The sequence below is a fragment of the Peromyscus maniculatus genome, chromosome 12 (genome assembly GCF_049852395.1).
Source record: "Peromyscus maniculatus bairdii isolate BWxNUB_F1_BW_parent chromosome 12, HU_Pman_BW_mat_3.1, whole genome shotgun sequence".
NCBI lineage: Eukaryota > Metazoa > Chordata > Mammalia > Rodentia > Cricetidae > Peromyscus > Peromyscus maniculatus.
The window spans coordinates 27,402,198-27,424,351 of NC_134863.1; the positions used below are offsets into that span (position 1 = coordinate 27,402,198).

The following is a 22,154-nucleotide window of genomic DNA, read 5'->3' on the forward strand; positions in this document are numbered from 1 at the left end:
AACGCTGGCCTCCTTCAGCGCAGGCGCCGCCCAGCAGGTCTCATTGGTGGATGTGGACCTTCGCTGTGGAGCGTCCCCGGCTCTTGAGCCTCTCAAATCCTGTTTAGTGTGGCGTTCTCAGTTGCTCGTGGTTCTCAGGTATTTTGGATCTGGGGAGGGCGGGGAAGAGGACTTTCTGTGCAGCCCCCTAACCCCCGAGGGACGGCCTAGTCCTTTAACCTCATCCAGCAAGAGTACCGATGTCAGAACCACTGTGATCTCGGACTCTACCGAAGAAAGCGAGAGGAGAGTGGTCCAAACCTCGCTGCTGATTCTGTGCCGAACCTAAAGACGAACCCATGTTACAGTCAAAACCGTGCGCCTTCGAAAGGCAGGTTTCATTTTCTGCAAGGTTCGAGGCAGGACGCCTGCGCAAACTGTAGAGCCCAAGCTATGGCGACCGAGCATCCCCCAGCAGAGGGAGCACAGTCGGCCCTCTCTGCTACCCAGCGCGAGGAAGAGCCTCAGAAACCCAACTATGCTGTCAGACTGACTCTTGCGGGGCACTCGGCGGCCGTATCATCAATTAAATTTAGTCCTAATGGAGAGTGGCTAGCAAGTTCTGCTGCTGATGCACTAATTATAATTTGGGGAGCATATGATGGGAAATGTAAGAAAACACTCCATGGTCATAATCTGGAAATATCAGATGTTGCCTGGTCTTCAGATTCTAGTCATCTCGTTTCTGCCTCAGACGACAAGACTCTAAAGTTATGGGATGTAAGATCTGGAAAATGTTTGAAAACATTGAAGGGACACAGTGATTTCGTTTTCTGCTGTAATTTCAACCCACCATCCAACCTCATCGTTTCGGGATCTTTTGATGAGAGTGTGAAAATATGGGAGGTGAAAACAGGAAAGTGCCTCAAGACTTTGTCTGCCCATTCGGACCCTATTTCGGCCGTACATTTTAATTGCAGTGGGTCCTTGATAGTATCGGGGAGCTATGATGGTCTTTGTAGAATCTGGGATGCCGCCTCAGGCCAGTGTTTAAAAACAATTGCTGATGAGGGTAACCCTCCTGTGTCCTTTGTAAAATTTTCTCCAAATGGTAAATATATTCTCACTGCAACTCTGGACAGTACTCTGAAACTGTGGGATTACAGCAGAGGCAGATGCCTGAAGATGTACACTGGCCATAAGAATGAGAAATACTGCATATTCGCCAGTTTCTCTGTTACTGGTGGGAAGTGGATTGTGTCCGGCTCGGAGGACAACATGGTTTACATCTGGAACCTTCACACTAAAGAGATTATACAGAAGTTGCAAGGTCACACAGATGTTGTGATCTCTGCGGCTTGTCACCCTACAGAAAACATCATTGCATCAGCCGCATTAGAAAATGACAGAACAATTAAACTGTGGAGGAGTGACTGCTGAAGTCTCTGGCAATCGACGAGTCAAGCTGAATTAGAAACAAGACAGAAAGGATGACTCCTCTGAAGCTCAGCGTGGTTTTATAGTTCTTTCCAAATTGTCTTTGGTTGTATGAGTTTGAGACATTTTCATTTGTGAGATGAGACCACTGTAAAGGCAAGTCTAGAACCTGCGGCTTCTGATTCTTAAATCTTGAGACCTGTTGGCAATCTCATGTGTCCATGCCTGGACAGCATCTCATTCTTTTTCTTTCCACAGCTTTCCCAGCGGGGAGGGTATTTGGAATATTTAGAAGGTTGACAGAGCAGGATGACTGTGGGGAAAAGGGATTTGTAGTTTCTGGTTTGGGAAGTCATTAAGGACAGCGGCATGAGTTTAGGGAGGAAATGAGAGGATTGGCGATGTCTTACATGTCACTTGGATATTTTTGGTGTTATTCTACATGATGGGACATCAAATTGCCAAATTAGTCTGTCAAGTTGGGGACAATAAGTCGTAGTCAGGTTCATTCTACAAATCTTAACACTTAGGCATGTGTTGTGGGGGCAGAGGACGACTCTCAGGAGTTGAGTCTCCTTCCACTGTGGGCTCCAGGTAGTGAACTCAGGCCAGGCTTTCTCAACAGGATCTTTTGTTAACCGAGCCATCTTGCAGGCCCAGAATCTTACATTGTTTTTGAGAAAGGGTCTTGCTCTGTAGCCCTGTAGGCCTGGCTGTCTTGTAAACCAGGCTGGTCTCAAACTCACAGATCCACCTACCTCTGTTTCCTCAGCATCTTAAACTTTTAACTGAAAAAAGTCTCCTTAAATACTTGGTTAGATTGTATCATTTTGTGATAGGCAAATTACATGTCAAGATTGTGACCACTCTTCAGTATTAGACCTCCTAACTCCTGCCCAACATCATCATTCAACTCAGGCATCACCTTATAAATACCATGGTTGCCTGCCTGCCACCTCAGTGAGCAGCTGAGGTAGCTTTTCCCCCTCCTTTTTACAGTTTCTTTTTTTTTTTAATTTTTTTAAAAGATTTATTTATTTATTATGTACACAGAAGAGGGCACCAGATCTCATTATAAATGGTTGTGAGCCACCATGTGGGTGCTGGGAATTGAACTCAGGACCTCTGGAAGAACAGTCAGTGCTCTTAACCTCTGAGCCATCTCTCCATCCCCTTTACAGTTTCTTATAAAGCTCAAAGTTTACAGTTATCAACTTGCAGTTGAGGTGATTTCATGGGCCATGTATTATTTAGACAATAAACACTAAGATCGGGCTTTAAGTTTTGTCTCTGTAGTCTTGGCTTTTTCTAGAGGACTTGATATTTACCGGACAATGAATGATACCATAACTTCATTCCTTACTTTTTGTCAATAAATTTTAGTAATAAATTCTCCAGACTATAAAATTGACTAAGAAATAGTTTACGGTAGCTCCACATACTAAGTGAAAGGCACCTATGCTAATCTCTATAGCACCAACATCTCGGACCTATATATTGACTGTATCCACACAGGGCTTAGAGAAAATATAGAAAAACATGCAGATGAAAACCCTGAGGTTAAGAAAAAAATAATACTACAGTACTTTAACTGAAAGCAACATGGGCAATATTTTATCTTCCTGACAAGTTCTGAGAAATATATTAGAATTACTTGTAGGGTATGACTGTCAAGATGCTGGTGTATTTGATTACATTGGAAGATGCAAGATCAGTTAGGGGCATAATTGAAATTCTGACCAAGACATTTAAATTTGGGTGGGTGTGATGACAGATCAGTGGGTGGAAAAACTTGCTGCTAATCCTGATGACCCATGATCCACCCCTGGGACCTGAGTAGGAGAGAACACATTCCTGCAGGTTGTTCTTGGATTCCAATATTCATTCCGTGGCATGGATATATATCCCCCAACACAGAGACAAGATAAAAATAATTGAAAAAAATTATTATTAAAGAGTTTAGACCCATAAAGAAATAGTCATGGTATGTTACTAAATAGAGAATGACACACAGTAAAAATGATTGCATAAATTGGTGGGGTATCTTTATCACAGGCTTTAAGATAGACTTCTCACTGCTCTTCAATGAAAATGTCATTGCTATATGAAGGAAGGTTCCATAAGGAAGTTCTACACCAGAATTTACCAAAACTTAAAACATGGGCTTGGAGGGGGGGGTCCCAAAATACTTAGGAAAATCAGTTTTCTAAAAATGTACAAGAAACAGTGTTTTTTGATAATAAATTCACAAGTGACAAAAACCAAAGCATTTGATACCTAAAGTGAAAAATAAATAAATAAAAAAATACAGTGTATAGACAGATAGCATCAAGATCATGATTATTAGACCATGAAGCTATTGGCAGCATTCCATTGCTAATATAGCTCATTAAGTTCCCGGACAGTGGCACATAGTACTTTTAAAACCACAACCATTAACTCTGAGAAGTAGTGTGTTGGGTGGCTATAATGCCCTGTCATCTGTTAGCATGACAGAGGCATGTGAAAGTCACTGAAATGTTTATAGCAGAAACCACCTAAATACTAGACACCGTGGTAGCGTAAGAAGACTAATGAAACATTAACAAACAAGAATGGGATGGTATTTTCATAAGTATAAAATTTAATTCCCCAGAAGTAGGAAAGGGGCTAGCTGGACGCCAAACCATGAACTAGGAGGTGGCAGCTGGCTCCCAGCAATTCCATGATGAATGAGAAACACCTCGTAACTCTTGGCCAGCCTACTCTCATGACTGTGCCAGGGCATTCTTTCTCAAAGGCTCGTCTAAATGCCTCTGCCTACTGGGATGCTAGACAATAAATGCAGTGTGTGGTCTGGCTGCTTTCGAGTCTCTGGGGAGCCAGTCTTCCCAAAAGCACCCTGCCATTTGGAAGGCTGGCTTCCCAACATGCATCTGGACAGTATATCCACCTAGTCCAATTGTCCCTTCAGACATATAAAGAACAGAGAAGACCCACACTCTTTGGGCCTCAGATACGTCAACTTTGGTATGTGAGTAGAAGTTAGGTAGGGTACCTGATGCTCCAAAGAGAGCTAGTATTAAATTTGAAATTAGGGGCCTCTTTTTCACTTTTTCAGGAGAGTGGGGAGGCTGTTTTACTTGGATCAAAGCAACAAAACACAAGTCATTCTTTAAGAAAATTTATTTGTTCCTCTACAGCAGAAATAGGGAAGTGGAATAAATCTGTGCAAAGCGTATGTCTGCAAAGTGTGACTCGTATCACGTTCTTCCCGATGCAGGCTTGTTATCACAGCCTTTCTCCCAGGTTTTCCGAATCCAGCACAAACACTTCTACTCTGTTTTGGCCTTCATAGCTGCTTCCTCTCTCAGACGGGCTTTCCTTTCTAGGTTCAAGCTTGTTAAGGACTCGTGTCTTTTCGCAGCCTAAAAGGAACCAGAATTGAAGAGCTGATGATGGCAGGCTGGGGAGGATGTGCTGCCCCGGTGCTGAAAACAGCAGGCTAACGTGGCCAGAACCCGTCAGTGCCTGGACGCTGGGCACAGCAGTGTCCTCACACACCTTCTATTCTCTCTGACTCGAGAGTCCAACCCATCCCAGGAGAGAAGTACATGGCTCTGCCTTTATGACCTCTTTTTCCAAATCCTGCCTTTTCCTGGCATCGTTCACTCTTCTTTATAATGAAAAACACCATTCCCTCTCCATCTCGCTTTCACTTCTCCTCCCCTAACTTCTATGTGTACTTTCTAGTACCCTCCTTCTCTTTTAACAAAAACATTCAGCTTTGGGAGTCCCAGGCTTTACCAAAATATTACCCCCGATGACTTCTAGAATGATCTATCTCCAAACTCCACCCTTTCAAAGCAAATGGCAGTAGGGAAGCACCCCTCCACTCTTCTGGCTTCCTTCAGTGTGGACTGTTAATTTCTATGAAGCTTATATAATCAGACCAGTTTTTCTGACAAGTCCGTGAATCTTGCAGCCACAGAACCTGGGATTCTCTGACACCCATGTTATTTCACATGTGAAGAATTTGATGGGAGGAAGAAAAAGAAGGGAAAAGAATGCCATTGACAAGGACAAAGCATGATGGTAGCTAACTCCTCTCTTCTAATGGTTTTCATTCTAGCACACACCATCCTAGGGGAATTACTTGCTTCTGGAGATTTTTTACTAAGTACTTCCCAGAAGTCTAGAAATCCACACGTCTCTTCCCCAGGCTTCTGAAGGTTTCAGTCTGAGAATTATGAATGAGAGGTCAAATGGCGAGACAGGAAAAGTGAAGTAGGCAGGCTCAGTTCCAAGAGAACTTCACTCAGGTCAGCACACTTGCCCCCTTGTGCTCCTGTGAGGCCAGACTGAAGCGGCTCGGATTCTTCTGTGACGGGAAGGCACAGCGAGCCAGCGGTCACTTCCTTCTCACTCTGGAGCCACCCAGGATGGGGAGAGCAGTTGACAAGCACGTCCATAGAAGAATCTTTTTTTTTTTTTTAGACAGGGTTTCTCTGTGTAGCCCTGGCTGTCCTGGAACCAGACTGGACTCGAACTCAGAGATCCACCTGCCTGTACCTCCTGAGTGCTGGGATCAAAGGTGTGCGCCATCATCTCCCAGCTTAAGAATCTTTTAAATTATTTAACAGTTAAACAATATCTGTATGTGACAACTATGACACAGATTTAGACATGATACTTAAGGTGTGCTCTTGAATTTAGACGCGTGCGCGCGCACACACACTTTAGATTTTACTTATTTTTATTTTATGGGTATAAATATTTGCCTGCATGTACGTACATATAACCACATGTGTGCCTGGTACCTGTGAAAGCCAGAAGAAGGTACCAGACAGATCCCCTGGAACTGGGGTTACAGATGGTTGTGAGCTGCCATGTGGGTGCTGGGAACTGAACCTGGGTCCTCTGTAGGAGCAGCAAGTGGTCCTAACCACTGAGCCATCTCCCCAGCCCCCAAAGTAACTTACTTAATAACAAGATAGTTTAATAGGTCATTTGGTAACATGAAAAATCAGATCTAAAGTTTTGTTTTTCTTCCGATTTTTTTTTAAAAAAATATTTATTTATTATGTATATAGTATTCTGCCTGCATGACAGAAGAGGGCACCAGGTCTAATTTTAGATGGTTGTGAGCCACCATGTGGTTGCTAGGAATTGAACTCAGGACCTTTGGAAGAACAGTCAGTGCTCTTAACCTCTGAGCCATCTCTCCAGCCCTTTCAATTTTTTTTTTGTTTGTTTGTTTTTTGTTTTTTTCGAGACAGGGTTTCTCTGTGTAGCTTTGTGCCTTTCCTGGAACTCAGTCGGTAGCCCAGGCTGTCCTCGAACTCACAGAGATCCGCCTGGCTCTGCCTCCCGAGTGCTGGGATTAAAGGCGTGCGCCACCATCGCCCGGCCCTTTCAATTTTTTTTAATCTAAGTTTTTATCTCTCCACTTACTAGGTGAGTTTTGGAAAATGCATGGTGCATCTGTTCCCTCGTTACAAAGCATGGTGATGAGAAAGCCTCTCTCTCAGGCTCTCACATCCAGTGAGTTTAACAGGTGCTGCTGCATAACAAACATGCAGTACTGGGGAGCAAGTTTACTCCTACCTCAAGTACGTCTGGGTTCAAATTACTTCTGTCACTAGGGAGAGGGACAGCTCAGGACAAGCTGCCAAAACTTACTGTAAGAATTATTGTTTTGCTGGACAGTGGTGGTGCATGCCTTTCATCCCCAAAACTTTCGAGGCAGAGGCAGGTGGGTCTCTGTGAGTTTGAGGCCAGTCTGGTCTACAGAGTGAGTTCCAGGACAGTCAGGACTGTTACACAGAGAAACCCTGTCTCAAAAAACAAAACAACACAACAACAAACTATTGTTTTATTATTTAGTGTGTGTGCAGGCACACATGTGCTACGGAGGACATGTGGACGTTCCAGGACAGTTCTCAGGAGCTGATTCTCTCCTTCCATCTTGTGGGATGCAGGGATTAAACTCACGTCATCAGGCCTGTCACAAGTGCCTACTGAGCCCCTCACCAGCCCACTGCTGAAGCTTCCTAAGCTACGGTCTCCTCATCTCATGGTAGCATCTACCTAGCGAAGCTGCTGTGAGGTGCAAATGAGGTCACCACTCAGAAGAGCTTGGCGTGCAGTAAGCATCAGTCAGTAAATTGATACGAAGTGGCTTCCTCCTAGACCTTCCCCTTCTCAGACCAGATGGCGGAGCCAATCACCGCTCTCCTTGTCTTTGGGGAGAGCATGCAGAGGCAGAGAGGAGCCGGCTCTTACCTTCTTGCCCTCAATGACCATGTAGATGCATCCTGCCACTGTCAGGGCAATCATTAAATAGCTGACCTTCACCCGGATCTTGTTCTTGGCAGCATCAAGCATCTCAAACCTAAGAATAGAATAAAAAACCTGATTAACCCTTTTTGCTCTGAGCCTGCAGCAGGACAGAATGTTCTAGGCATCGCAACTTCAACGTAGAGTGATATCTGTAAACACCAAGCAGCTAGGACCTAGGGACCTCATAGCACCTTGGGGAGGGTGGGCCAAGTTCACACCTCTTTGTTTTTGTTTTTGGAGACAGGGCCTTTCTTATTTTATAGCCCAGGCTGGCCTGGAACTCATTCTTCTCCTCTCAAGTCCTGCTATTAGTTCAATTTATAACAAAAATATAGTTCAGAGAGAAAAGTTTTGTTTTCTCTCTGACAGACATGGAAGAGTTAATATTCCTTGTGTAATCCAGTTTTCTCTGTAATTTTTAAACTTCAGGCACATGAGCAGTTTGCCTGTGTACCTTGTGGCTGAGTCTGAGGCCAGAAGAGAGTGTTGGGTTTGGATCTCTGAGGATCCAGAAGGCTGCACGTCACATGTGGGTTCTGAGAACTGGACCTCCATTCTCTGGAAGAGCAGCCAGTGCCCTTGACTACCAAGCCATCTCTGCAGTCCTGATTACTCTGATTTTTTTATGGGGGGTGGGGGGTTAGAAACCATGTTACTAATTCAAAGTCTTTCAATTTTTATTAACTCATCTAAAAGTGTATTTCATAACAAAACTTATATTTGCTGGAAATAGTGGCACAGGCCCTTAACCTAAGCAGAGGCAGGAGGATCTTTGTGAGTTCGAGGCCAACCTGTTCCACAGCAAATTCCAGGACAACCGGAGCTATAGAGAGAGGCCTTGTCTCAAAATAAACAAACAAAAGCAAAACCTTAGGCTTTATTTCAGACAATGCACGTAAATTTGTATTTTTCTCCAGCCCCAATCTAGCTTTTTGCTCTGTCTTGAACCAGGAATAGATTTGAGATTGCCTGAGCCAGTGAAATAATCCCTTAAACAATGGTCCCTTAATGGTAATCTTGTCATGCAGGTTGTGCTAGAACTGAGTGACAGGGGACTGGAGCCTGTGCTTTTTGGCAAGTACCCAGAATGCAGTGTTTCTAAGCTGTCCACTGACTGATGACCCACATGCCTTGATAGACAGTTTCCCAGGTAGAAGCCAATAGGCAAAATGTGCAAGAGTCTAAAGAGAAGGCTGGCTATACAAGATGGCTCAGGAGGTAAAGGTGCTTGCAGCCAAGACTAACGACCTGAGTTCAATTCCCAGGGCCTATATGGTAAAAGACACTTCTGTAAGTTGTTTGACTTCTACACAGATGCCGTGTCATGAGCACCACCCCAGGACACTAAATGAATAAATGTCATTAAATTTAAGTGAGCGAGAAGGCTCCATAGGAAGTCAGTGGGGTGTGGTTCTACTGTGGTACCCAGAAGAGCAAGACAGGACACATGGAGTCCAAGTGGGGTCTCCCCAGCAGGTGTGCACAGGAAGTGATTCTCTCTACATACTGGGATTGGAATGCTTTCTCCTTCCTCCCCCGATACTTAGCACATGGAACACTGAACATCAGCAAGAGCAATGGCTTTCAAAGGCTGCCATGGAGGAGGTCCAGGCAGGAGAAGGACCCTGAACACACATACAGTGTGATGTTAGAGCTGGAGCTTGGGAGGCAGGTTGTACATGGAGCTCTCCGGCACTAAAGCCGGGTCTGCGGGACTGTAAACCAGGAGCAACTTCTAAAGATGTCATGTGAGGTGCTTAACCACTTGACTAAAATCATCAGAGATCCCACTAGCCACAAAAACAAACAAACAAACAATCCCAAAATAAATAAATAAAAAACAACAGAAAACCAAACCATTTTTAAATCATGTGGTGGTTGGAATGAGAACGTCACGTGGGTTAAGGACTGAGGTTTCCTATTGAGATGTTCTGGGGGTGACAATGTGCTCTCTGATTCAGTTAGCAAGCGCAGCAGGGCTCTAAGAGCAGGAAGCAGATGCATCCTGTCTACCTGGAAAAGATGAGCTGCTTGAACCCAGGTCCTTTCCATTTGTGACTTGAGACCAGGCCCAGGAGGCCCAGGAATAGTTTCTTGCTGACAGGGAACTTTTGTGACGTCCCTTACTCTGAGGAGGAGGAGGAGGATGTCCACAGGGGAGAGAGTTTCACTTCTCGACAACACGCTGGCCAGTCAGGGTCCTTAGCATGACACTGAACACTGCTTCCACCTGAGATAGGTTTGCCCCAGGGGACATGTGACAATGCCTGGGGACACTCTTGGGAAGAGTACTGCTGGCATCTAGAGGGTAGAGGCCAGGGATGTTGTTAAATCCTTCAGTACACACACGCCAGTTCACAAAATCCAAAATAGTCCAGCCCTAAGTGTCAACAGTGCCAGCTAAGGTTGCAAAACCCTGGTTTAGAGAACCTGCACATATCATTAGAAATTCTGAAAAAGTCTAAATTCCAAGGAGGCAGGGGAGGAAAAAAGCCCTTCCTGGTTACCCAGGACATCTGAGGTGAGCAGCGTGTAAAGAATGAGAGGTTGAAGTGTGTGTAAGGACGGGTATGGTGATATTTGTGCTGAAAAATGATTTTATTTGTGTGTTAATAAATAAAGTTGCTTTGGGGTCAGAGCTAATAGCAAGCCATAGCAGAAGCCGGGTGGTGGTGGCGCACACCTTTAATCCTGATCACATGACAGGCAGATCTCTGTGTGTTCAAGGATACAGCCAGCATGGAGACGCAGGCCTTTAATCTCAATAACAACCCTAGAGACCTGGAGGTCTGTATAGACAGGCAGCGATGAGGAGGTCATGTGGTTGGGTTTATAACCAATGAGAAGGCAGAACAGAAAGTCAATAAAAAGACAGACACACAGGAAGTAGGTCTCTTGCTGAGGAGAAGGATGGCAGCGGCAGCAAAGGGTAAGAAAGGGCTTTAGTCTCAGTTCTTAGCTACTGCTCTGACCTCTTGGGCTTTTAACTCTGCATTTGGCTCTGTGTTTCTTATTTAATAAAACTGTTACATCTACAGATGGGAGCAAAAGAGCTGAAAATGAGGACTCTCAGGATCTCTGAAGAGCTCCTAGGAGCTCTCACCTCTCTTTAGGGTCGGGAGGTGGGGCAGTTTCAAGACCAGGTTTCTCTGTGTGGCTCTGGCTGTCCTGGAACTCACTCTGTAGATCAGGCTGGCCTTGAACTCAGAGATCGCCTGCCTTTGCTTCCCAAGTGCTGGGACTAAAGGTCTGCGCCACCACCACCCAGCTGAGGCCTCAGGCCTCACCTCTTAAAGATTCTACTACTTCCTATGAGTGCCACCATGTGTGGGCATTTGGAGGATGTTTAAGATCCAAACTAAAGCTGCTGCATCAAAATACTATTACACCCACTGCTGATTCCTGAGCAGGTTTTGGAGAGTGTAGTTATTACTATGACAAGTTTAAAAACAAACTAAAATAGTGCACATTATTATTATTTCCCACACTTTTGGAGCTAGGACATCTAACTAAATGTCAGCTGGCTTCGGAAGCCGACAGGTCCTCCAGTCACTAGGTAACACAGCAAACAGTTTCCAACACGGACTGTTCTGGGTACTTGCCAAAGATGAAAACATGGAGAGAATGAAGAGTGTTTCTAAATCTGGTCAAAAGGTTTTCAACAGAACTCAAATGCACTCTGCTTTCCCCTCCAGAGATCAGTGAGAAACTCAGGCTGCGTACAGCCCTGCCAACACTCACGAGACTGTCTCCGGGATGTCTTCCTCCTTCTTGAAGCGCCCTGACCACAGCAATATCTTCCTCTCGAAGTCCGTGGGTTTGTGCAGTGGCACTCTGTGTCTGTAGGATTCTGTGGGAAACCAGTAAGAAGCTTGCTTGAGATTTCTTTCTTTCTTTCTCTTTCTTTCTTTCTTTCTTTCTTTCTTTCTTTCTTTCTTTCTTTCTTTCTTTCTCTCTCTCTCTCTCTCTCTCTCTCTCTCTCTCTCTCTCTCTCTCTCTCTCTCTCTTTCTTTCTTTCTTTCATTCTCAACAATAGTGTTCTGGCACCAAATCTCATTATAAATGATTGTGAGCCACCATGAGGTTACTGGGAATTGAACTAAGGACTTCTTGAAGAGCAGCCAGTGCTCTTAACCTCTGAGCCATCTCTCCAGCCTCTTGCTTGAGATTTTAATGTTCAAATCCAGCAACACACACACACACACACACACACACACACACACACACACACACACACACACAATGCCGTTTGTGTCCTCCAGTTATTCATTTAACAGAAGCACCAAGAGACTTCCGGCTGATCCGGGCTTCATGTTATATGAGTAGGGTTGCACAGAATGCCTTGTTTTCAAGTGCCATTCCATAACACCATGAGCACTAAGGTAAAATATAAGTCCTAGCCGCTGTACAGTGGAAAGAATACCACAAGAAAAGATAGGGTGAAGAGGATGCGCTGAGAAAGGACAAGACTGTGCCTGTCTTCAGCAGAATAAGAAAAAAACCATATGGTTAGATTCCATTAACAGACGTTGAACACCAAGCTGAGGAGTTCACTGGATTTGGGATACACTTTTTGTTCTTGTTTACAGATGAGCCTGGCTGGCCTGGAACTCAGGAGATCTGCTTGCCTCTGTCTCCCAAAGGGCAGGGATTAAAGACCCATGCCACCAGAGCTGGCCCTGGGAGATGCACTTTGAAGCAAGGAAGGCTCATCTCAGTCTTCACACCGGCTAGGAGAGGGGAAAGAGGAAGGGTATAGACTGGGCCAAAAGTCCAAGCAGGAGCGCTAATAAAGGTGACGGGATAGGGCTCTGGACCAGAGTCACAGCAGCATTAAGGTCACTCGAAGGACAACAAAGATTTGGAGACTGATTAATCTATGACAAAGAAGGGCTCCCGAAGAGCCTCAAGCCCGGAGGACTTAGGACCAGCAGTACTGTTAACTAAAACTTTAGGAAGGGGACCAGCTAGGGAGGAAAGGGGCACAGACGCCATCTTAGATTTGTTCAAGTCTGAAAGAATGAATGTCCCCTTGAGGAGGTCCCATTAATAAGTAGAGAGTAAAGATAAGCACAGTGTGAAGGGTGAGCCACTGAGGGTGCTGAGGAAGGGAGAGTGCCTAGAGCCCATGCAAGGGAACAGGAGCACACAGTAGAGGACCAGAGCATGCTGACGAGGCAAAACAGAGCAAGTCCCAAAGACTGCAAGGGAGAGACGCTCTTGAGAGAGAGCTCACCGAGGGTGAGGCGCAGGGAGAGCAGGGACTCCCAAGGTGCTGGGTGAGATGGGACGTTCAGGAACTGCAAGCCAACTTCTACCCACAGCCCACTGGTCGCTCAGCCACTTGTCTTCCACTGAGAGTACACCTCACCTCATGCCCACCGCCACCTCTTGGCTTTCACCTCAGAAAACAACAGCAATAGGACCAGGAAAGCCATCAGGGGAAAAAGAAGGCACCACCGGAGTGAGAGGTGAGAAATGGGTTTGCCTTCCATCCTTCTGGTGGTTGGCACGCTTGTCTTTATACCCCTCCCCCACAAATGAATTAAACCACCTGCGAAGAGGACTTAGAAGCCAGGCGTGGGTACACACCTATGACCTCAGCACTTGAGGGCAGATACGGAGGCAGCGGATTGATTTTTGAGACTCAGCTATATAGTGAGTCAGAGTATTCGAGCCTGGGATACACAAAACACTATCCCCACCCTCAAAAAATAGAAAGAAAAGAAAAAAGAAAGGGCATTCATAAAGAACAGATATGAAAAAGCAAAAAATTAAAACCATTCCAGGATGTTTTAATTTGGGTATGTTTCCTCAGCTTTATTTGAGTGAGCATGACAATACACTTTATATGCATGTATAGGCTTGTGCTTTTATACAGTATAAAATCTGATATAACATTCCACAGTACTACAGAGTGTTTACAAGAAACTGCCAACAGCTGTATGCAACCATTCTGAGTTTGACATTTAGATGTAAATAAACACACACACACACACACACACACACACACACACACACACACACACACACACCTTTACACTCCCAGCCTTTTCCATATATAGTGATTAATGCTTAGGATAGATCCTGAATCCTGAAACCAGGTTGAAGGAAATAAACATTTTTTTAAGTCCTTTAGGGGTGTTTTTTTCTCCTCACTAAGGCGGAGCCCAAGTGCACCCCCAGAAGAAGCTTGCAGACAAGTGCAGCTGGTAGGTTACAGCTGTGCACTGCCCTCCTTCCCACAGGGCGGCCTGGCCTCAGGTATGTCGAGCAGCTACGGCCGAAGTCAGTGCCAAACCCAGAATTGAGCCTCATTACACTTGATTGCAAATATGATCTGTTGATGTGGCTGGGGAAATGACTCAGGCAAGCACGAGGATATGTGTTTAATCCCCAGGACCCACTTTAAAAAAAAAACAAAAACAGCCAGGAGTGACGGGCACACCTACAATCTCAGCACTGGGGAGGCAGAGATACTTGGTGGCCAGCAGGTCTGGCCAAATCAGTGAGCTTCAGATTCAGTGAGAGACCTTGTCTCAAAAAAGAAAGTGGAGAATGGTGGAGGAGGACACCTGATGTTAACACACACACACACACACACACACACACACACACACGCACTCACACTCACTATTGTGCATTGTGAACACTACCGACACACACATAGCAGGGAAGACTGAGCATGATGGAGGGACACTGGCCGACCTCTTCAGGTTCCAGATAATTCTAAGGGCCGGGGATGGGACTACCTATTCCATAAACGGATAGAGCAATACAAACTTACGGGTTGGGGCTTTGGGACTTTCCTGGGGCTTGGTGCAAAATCCGTTGATCCTCTTCAAGTCAGTGTTCCTGGCGGACCTTAGAGTGGAGGAGGCATTTCTTTCATATAACCTAAAGCAATGTCCTAGAAGAGAGGGATACGTATTTCAGAGAGAAAATCTCAGGCTTTCTCAAGATAAGAAATACAAGTAGCTGAGTGTAGCTGTGCGGGCCTGTAATCCCAGCACTCAGGAGGGAGAGCTGGGAGGATCATCTGATGAGGTCAGCCTGGACAAACAGCGTCAGGCCAGCTATACAGCAGACATTGTCCTTCCCACCCCAAGAGGAAAGGACAAGTCTGCAAGTTCTCAGTTATATACACAGAGTACAAATCAGCTCCTAAAAGTCGGGTGTGGTGACAGTCCTTGAAAGCTTGAGGCAGGAGGATTTCAAATTCAAGGCCAGCTGTGGTTGAATTCAAGGTGTGCCTGGGCTAATCTATCTCAAAAAAAAAAAAAAAAAAACCAAACAAACCAAACAAAAATTCAGCTCTCCTAGAAAACTAAGTCAACTCATTTAGGAACTACAATATATGTAACAAGCTACACAGGTGTAGGAGAAATGACTGTCTAAGGTGTATACTTGGTGCTGTTTCAAAATATAACTGCTTTGCTGATTAAAAATGAAATTTAGACAGGAGGTGGTGGTGCACGCCTTTAATCCCAATACTCAGGAGGCAGAGCCAGGTGGATCTCAGTGAGTCTGAAGCCAGCCTGGTCTACAGAGAGAGTTCTAGGACAACCAGGGATACTGAGAAACCCTGCCTCAAAACAAACAAACAGAACAAAATCAAACAAACCAAAAAGAAATGAAGTTTACAGCATACTATTTACTTATTTGCTTATTTATTTATTTATTTATTTATTTATTTTGGTTTTTCGAGGCAGGGTTTCTCTGTGTAGCTTTGCGCCTTTCCTGGAACTCACTCTGTAGACCAGGCTGGCCTCAAACTCACGGAGATCTGCCTGCCTCCGCCTCTCGAGTGCTGGGATTAAAGGCGTGCACCACCACCGCCTGGCGAGCATACTATTTTATCAGTGAGTTCTACACAAATACTTTCCACAGGTGTGTCTAGTCATGATTAGAGCATGGCTGTATTACTCCTCTGTCTCTTAAAGACAGGCCGTCATCGGGGTTCATTAACAGTCAAGCTAGAGTTGTTGTTTAAGAAGGTTGTCTGTGCTTCTTACTGCACAACACAGAGACCTGGGTGTTTCAGGACATGGTGGCACTTGTCTGTAATCCCAGCACTTGGGAGGCAGAGGCTTGAGGATCAGAGTTTAAGGTCATTCTCTGCTACATAATGAGTTGAAGGTCATATTAAGACTTTGTCTCAAAACACTAAGCCTCCTTCCTACCCCACCCCAAGACCCCTATGCCAATTTTGCCATTTAGTGATAATGAATTGACCAGAAGGTGCTACAAGCCCAGGTTACCCCTCAAAGTTCCTCATCACCTTTCCTTTGTGAGCAGCAAGGAACTGGTTTCCTATTTCTGATTTCATTATGGATTGCAAGATGGTGGAATTCTTTTCCACATCATTTGGTTGTCCTTAGGTACAGGTTTAATATGATCATGGGATAAACATTTGCATGAATAAATACATGTATGTGTGATCACGCGCACACACACACACACACACACACACACACACACACACACACACACACACACAGGCTAGTCTTCACAACCTCCCAGGGACCTTCTGTCTAAAAGCAGTACAAGGAGCACCCACATCATAACATGTGTAATGCTTCTGTTATCTGTTAGTCCTCAAATGTTCCCATCTTTGGTTGAGAGGGACCTTTGAGGTGGCTCCTGAGGTCCTTCAGTACATGATCAGTGATTGCTGACAGCTTCCTTCCTCTCTGACAACATGTTCCAGATCCACTTTGAATGTTCCCACCCCCAACTTGAAATTACACATTCTTCCAAAGGGATGGGGATGTTCTTAGAGATCCCATGGGACCTTCACGGTTTGTCACCATTCCTAAGCCTTTTGGCGAGGAAAGCTAGTGTTGTATTAGAGTTTCTACTGCTGTGATGAATCACCATGACCTAAGGCAAGCTGAGGAAGAAAGGGCTTATTTGGCTTACATACACTTCCACTTACAGTCCATCACTGAAGGGAGTCAGGACAGGAACTCAAACAGGGCAGGAACCTGCAGGGAGTAGCTGATACAGAAGCCATGGAGGGGTGCTGCTTACTGGCTTACTCAGCCTGGTTTCTTTCTTTCTGTTTGTTTGTTTTAGAGACAGGGTTCCTCTGGGTAGCCCTGGCCATTCTGGAACTCACTCTGCAGACCATGTTGGCCTCAAACTCAGAAATCCACCTGCCTCTGCCTTCTGAGTGCTGGGATTAAAGGCATGTGCTGGTCATCCTGCTTTCTTACAGAATCCAGGTCCATCAGCCCAGGTATGGCACTACCCACAACGGGCTAGGTCCTACCCCATCAATCACTAAGAAATGCTCTACAGTGAGACTTTAAGGAGGGATTTTCTCAGTTGAGGTTCCCTTGTTTTAGATGACACTAGCTTGTATCAAGTTGACATAAAACTAGTCAGCGGAGCTAAGAAATGGATACCTTCTTTAAAGAATACCTTAAGAAATACATTTTGGTCAGAAGTTTTTACCTTCTGTATGAATAATTTAACCAATTAATGATTAAGCAGAATTAAAAGCAGAGACATTCTGAAAGTTTTGATGGGAGTGGGAGAAGAGGAGAGTCATGACCAAGTGTGAGGTCATGCCATGAGAGAGCAGGTCCAATACAGGCCTTCGGAGAGCCAGGAGCCTGCAGAAGAGCCCAGCGCCGGGGGCAAGGGAGAAAGGGAGCATCTAGGAAGTACCAGTGAGCAGGAAAGCGAGCAGGAAGGTGCAGATGATGAAGCTGCTGGGTCCTGGTACTCCCTGGTGCTCTGGAAACAGAAAGGGAAGGCCACAGACTTACCGTTTGTGCAGGAGAGCCTTCACAGCTCTATGGGTAAATGTGCATGTGCAGGGGGATAAAAAGCCTGCCTGGGAGTCTCAGAGCCTCTGAGACTGGGACAGTGAGGAGTAAGAGGTGGCTTTAATCGTGGTCACTCTGTTCCCCACCCCCACCATCAACTCATGCTGACCATTCAGTCTCTGTGGACTCCTGATCCGTATTTAGAAGCGGTGTGAGGATGTAGTTTACTTTTGATGTCTTTGTCTGGCTTGGCATCAGGATGTGCTCTCATTAAATGAGCCAAGTAGTGATTCTGAGATGGGAAGCTCACTCTGTAGCCCAGGCTGGCCTCAAACTCTCAATCCTCTGCCTCAGCCTCCAAGGGTTGAGATTACAGGTTTAAGCCACCACAACCTGTTTGAAAGCCCTAGTCTTGTCTTTCTTTCCTTTTCTTTCTTTCTTTCTTTCTTTCTTTCTTTCTTTCTTTCTTTCTTTCTTTCTTTCTTTCTTTCTTTCTTTCTTTCTTTCTTCCTTCCTTCCTTCCTTCCTTCCTTCCTTCCTTCCTTCCTTCCTTTCTTCCTTTCTCTTTCTCTCCCTTTCTCTTTCTCTCTCTTTCCTTCTCTCTCTTTCTTTCTTTCTCTTTCTCTCTCTCTCCCTCCCCCTTCCTCCCTTCCTTCCCCACCCCCTTCTTTCTTTTGTGCCCTCCCAGGGATTCAATCCAGGTCCTTGGCCATACCAGGTAAGCACTTTACACTGGACTACATCTCCAACAACCCCCCCCCTTCCTTTTTTAAGAGTTGTAAAGTTCTAATTGTCCTTAAGTGTTTGGGTCAGGTTCTCTCTCTCTCTCTCTCTCTCTCTCTCTCTCTCTCTCTCTCTTAAGATTTATTTATCCATGTATTTTTTTATGTAATTTGCATGTATGCCTGCATGGCAGAAGAGGGTATCAGAGAGGAGAGGGCGCCAGTGGTTGTGAGCCATCAGGTGGTTGCTGGGAATTGAACTTAAGAGCTCTGGCAGAGCAGCCAGTGCTCTTAACTGTTGAGCCATCTCTCCAGTCCCTTGGGTTCAAATTTTTCTTTTTTAGTTATTTTGACTCAGTTTCAGTCATTTTGGGCATACAATTATTTTTAGCATTATCTTGTAGTCTTCATGTATTTGGCCACAGAAACTTCTGCTTAGCTTAGTGGTCAGCTGAAAATTAGACAGTCTTCCACTGACCAGCCTGGGGTCCTTGCTGCCCGGCTCTGAGGTAATGCAGCGTGTCTCACCCCTAGGCATGCAGTTCATGTCATTCCCCGGCTTTCGATTCTTGCTTACACAGAACCTAATGAGCAAGTGTGAGAGCTCTGAGAGTTCTGAGCCCCCCCCCCCCCCCCCCCCCCCCCCCCCCCCGGCTTTCCCGATGCATAGACTCCATCCTAGCAGCAGCACAGCAGAGCTTGTCAGGCCAGAAGAGACACCTTCCCCAGCTTTTCCTCTCAATGTTTGCGTTTACCCAGCTCTCACCTCTCTACTACACCCGACAAGCAGCACAGACAGTTTTTCATAACCGTCCCAGACACAAAGCTGTTTGCACAGCTCAGCGTCAGGTGAAAGACAAGCGTTGTGCGTGCAAGTTTCCTGCACACCGCTCCACAGGTCAAATGGTAAGAAAATCTCTGGGGTCCGGGTGGGGAGCCACTAGCCCGGCTGCCTTCGTCAGCTCCTGCTAAAACTCAAGTTGCGTCTGATGGTGTCCCAGGCTGCTGTGAAGCTGACAGGAGAATGGATGAACCAAGTTAAAGCTGCCACGTCTCAGGCTTCTTACCATAGTTCACACATTCCTCTTCAGATCACAAGGCCTTACAAAATCTTGGCAGCCTTCATTTACATGATAACGGACTTTCAGAGGTCCTTACCCGATACAGTAGAGTCAGACCCTCTGTGCGGAGACTGGGGCCAGCTCATGAGAGACCCCCCTCACTGCACAGCAGCTTACCTCAGCCTCGGTGACCACACCAGTGCCACCCAGGGCTGCAGGTGCACACACATCAAAGGAGATGAACGGCAATGCCCTCCCTTGCTTCCTCATTTTGAACGTGGTAATGCAATATCACAGCACCAGGGCTGGTTTGAGGGTGAGCTGGAAAAACCAATGGGAGCGAGAGATCGAGCGAGCGAGCATCTGGTGGGACGTGTGGAATATGGCAGGCTCTCCACGTCTGCTCAGGTGCCGACATCACTTAAAAGTCATCTCTACAGCACTCTTCAGCTCTACCCCAGGGGGCCAGAAGTCCTGACCGGTGGTTACCAAGCTGGGAGTGGGAGAAGAGGCTCTTCAATAGTCCTCCATCAGACAGACAAAAGCACGCACGGCTGAGATCCTCAGACCTTAGAACCAGTTTAGGCCTGTTTGAAACACACCACACAGCTACTGACCGCTAGTTCCTCTTCTCTCTCTTCCCCCTCCCTCTTTTCATACATCAGGGTCTCACGATGTAGCCCAGGCTGGCTTTGAACTTACAGCAATGCCCCTCAGCGCTGGTCTAACAGAACGAACCATCACACTGGCGAGAAATGTGCATTTCTAACAACTCCAGGGTGCAGGACGGCCACTGGCGGGACTGCACTTGAGGACTTAGAGGTGGTCAGACCCGTGTGACCCTGTCAACCACCACCTTCAAGTGCCTGACCCAGACGCACTGAGTACAGTCGGTTAAACCAGAGAGCCATCGGTTCAAAGTGACCCGTAAGGACACAGCCCACACACTGCTGTCCTGTTCCTACAGGAGCTAGGTTAACTGGAGCTCACCCGACAGATGCTGCTCTCTAAATGGAAAATGGGGTAAGGGCAGAAGACAGATGGCCACTCCCTCAGTTTCAGCTGTAATAATAAAAGCAAAAATACCAGCCTGTAGAGTGTGCGGCTGCCGTCGGCCACAGAAATGCACGTGGAGATAGTCATTCATTTGCCCAGCAGATAATAACTGAGCACATACTATGCATATGTACAAGACACTTACACTTTGGGCAATATATAGAAAAGATAAAGATCTGTGCCATTGGTGGCTGGAAAAATGGCTTAGAGGTTAAGAGCACTGGCTGGTCTTCCAGAGGTCCTGAGTTCAGTTCCTAGCAACCACATGGTGGCTCACAACCATCTGAAATGAGATCTGGCTCCCTCTTCTGGAGTGCAGGTACGCATGTAGGCAGAACACTGTGTACATAATAAATAAATAAATCTTTAAAAAAAAAAAAAAAAAAGATCTATGCCATTATCACCTACTTTCTAGTGTGGATGCAGAAGCTAAGTGCCAGCGAGGAAAAATATAAATGAAAGGAGACCTCGGGACACGACATGCATGTGTGTTTGAAATGAGTGGGTAACACGTCTGGAAAGTCTCTTTGAGAATGTCACTTGTAGCTTCAGGAGCCACAAGAGGGCAGTGGAAGCAGAAGGGAGTACATGATGGCAGAGAAGCAGAAGATGAGGTCAGAGAGGTACCCAGGACAAAAATGGGGCCAGGGATTCGAAGATATGTTTACCTAGATCAGAAACATCTCCCCAAGTTTTCTTACAGCCACTTCATACTACATGACAGTAACTTGCACCTCTCCAAAGGATAAATGCTGATGAGAACATACACAAATATGATCATTTATACACATGAGAGATGTAACAGATGAGTGTGAAAATAATTGCTAAATGTTACTACTGGAAACAGTCATGAGCTACTGGATGAGATTGTGGTTTTTTGATTCCATAACAAAATGAGAGCACAGACAAGCCAACTTTCATTAAGGATTTCCTTTTTGGTCCTTAAGAGATAAAACACATTGCCCCAGATATCCAAGACAGAAATTTTCCGTTCTCTGGTGGATTAAAATTATAAACACACAAAACAAAAGAAAAACAGCCCTTTAGCCCTGTGGCTGCACTTGAAGGCTTCTCTGTCCCTGGCTGACCAGTGAGCAGTCCCCAGGGCCTTGCAGGAAGTCCAGATGAAGCCTTGTAGCTGCCGGAAAGGTCTGATGAGCAAGTAAGTTGCTGGTTACTTTTAAGAGTAGAGGTTCGGCCAGGCAGTGGTGGCGAACGCCTTTAATCCCAGCACTCGGGAGGCAGAGTCAGGCAGATTTCTGTGAGTTCAAGGCCAGCCTGGTCTACAGAGTGAGATCCAAGACAGGTACCAAAACCTGACAAAAACAAAAAAGGAGCGGTTCTCCACAGGTGTGGTGACACATGACTTTAATCCAAGCACTGGGGAAGCAAAGGCAGGTGGATCTCTGTGAGTTCAAGGCCAGCCTGGTCTACAAGGAGAGTTTCAGGACAGCCAGGGCTGTTACAGAGAACCCTGTCTCAAAAAAAAAATAAATAAATAAATAAAAAATAAAAAAAAACACAAAAAACAACAACAACAAAAACCACCTGCTGACGTCCCACACAACCTAAGTCAGAAGCTCATTTTTTTAATAAAAGGGGGACCTGTAGGGCCCTGGCTGTTTGGGTAACTGTTGCCTTGCTTGCTGACCTTGACATATTTCCTATGCTAATTCCCTGCTGGGTTCCCACCCTCCTGAATGCTTAAGGGAAGTTCCTTGTCTGTGTATCCTGCATAATCGGTGTTAACAGCTTAGATGCCAGGTTGTAAAACATTGGTAGCGAATTTCTGCCCTCCGGGG

The 22,154-nt window shown here is 45.7% G+C and overlaps 2 protein-coding genes across 2 annotated transcripts in view; one reads left to right on the forward strand and one right to left on the reverse strand.

Moving 5' to 3' along the window:
* On the forward strand, nt 1-6,453 carry Wdr5b (WD repeat domain 5B). Its single transcript, XM_006975703.4, has one exon. It carries the CDS (start codon nt 433-435, stop codon nt 1,417-1,419), a length of 987 nt encoding a protein of 328 aa, XP_006975765.1. The 5' UTR covers nt 1-432; the 3' UTR covers nt 1,420-6,453.
* The window catches only part of Fam162a (family with sequence similarity 162 member A), a 27,061-nt gene continuing 9,470 nt past the window's right edge, over nt 4,564-22,154 (reverse strand). The window contains exons 2-5 of the mRNA XM_006975704.4: nt 14,525-14,647; nt 11,479-11,587; nt 7,681-7,789; nt 4,564-4,823 (exon numbers count right to left, since the gene is read on the reverse strand). Of these exons, the coding sequence (XP_006975766.1) occupies nt 4,731-4,823; nt 7,681-7,789; nt 11,479-11,587; nt 14,525-14,647 (434 nt within the window). The 3' untranslated portion in view covers nt 4,564-4,730. The remainder of the gene's footprint in view (nt 4,824-7,680; nt 7,790-11,478; nt 11,588-14,524; nt 14,648-22,154) is intronic.

Coding starts and splice junctions, on each gene's coding strand:
- Wdr5b (XM_006975703.4), top strand. CDS start 433: ATGGCGACCGAGCATCCCCCAGCAGAGGGAGCACAGTCGGCCCTCTCT.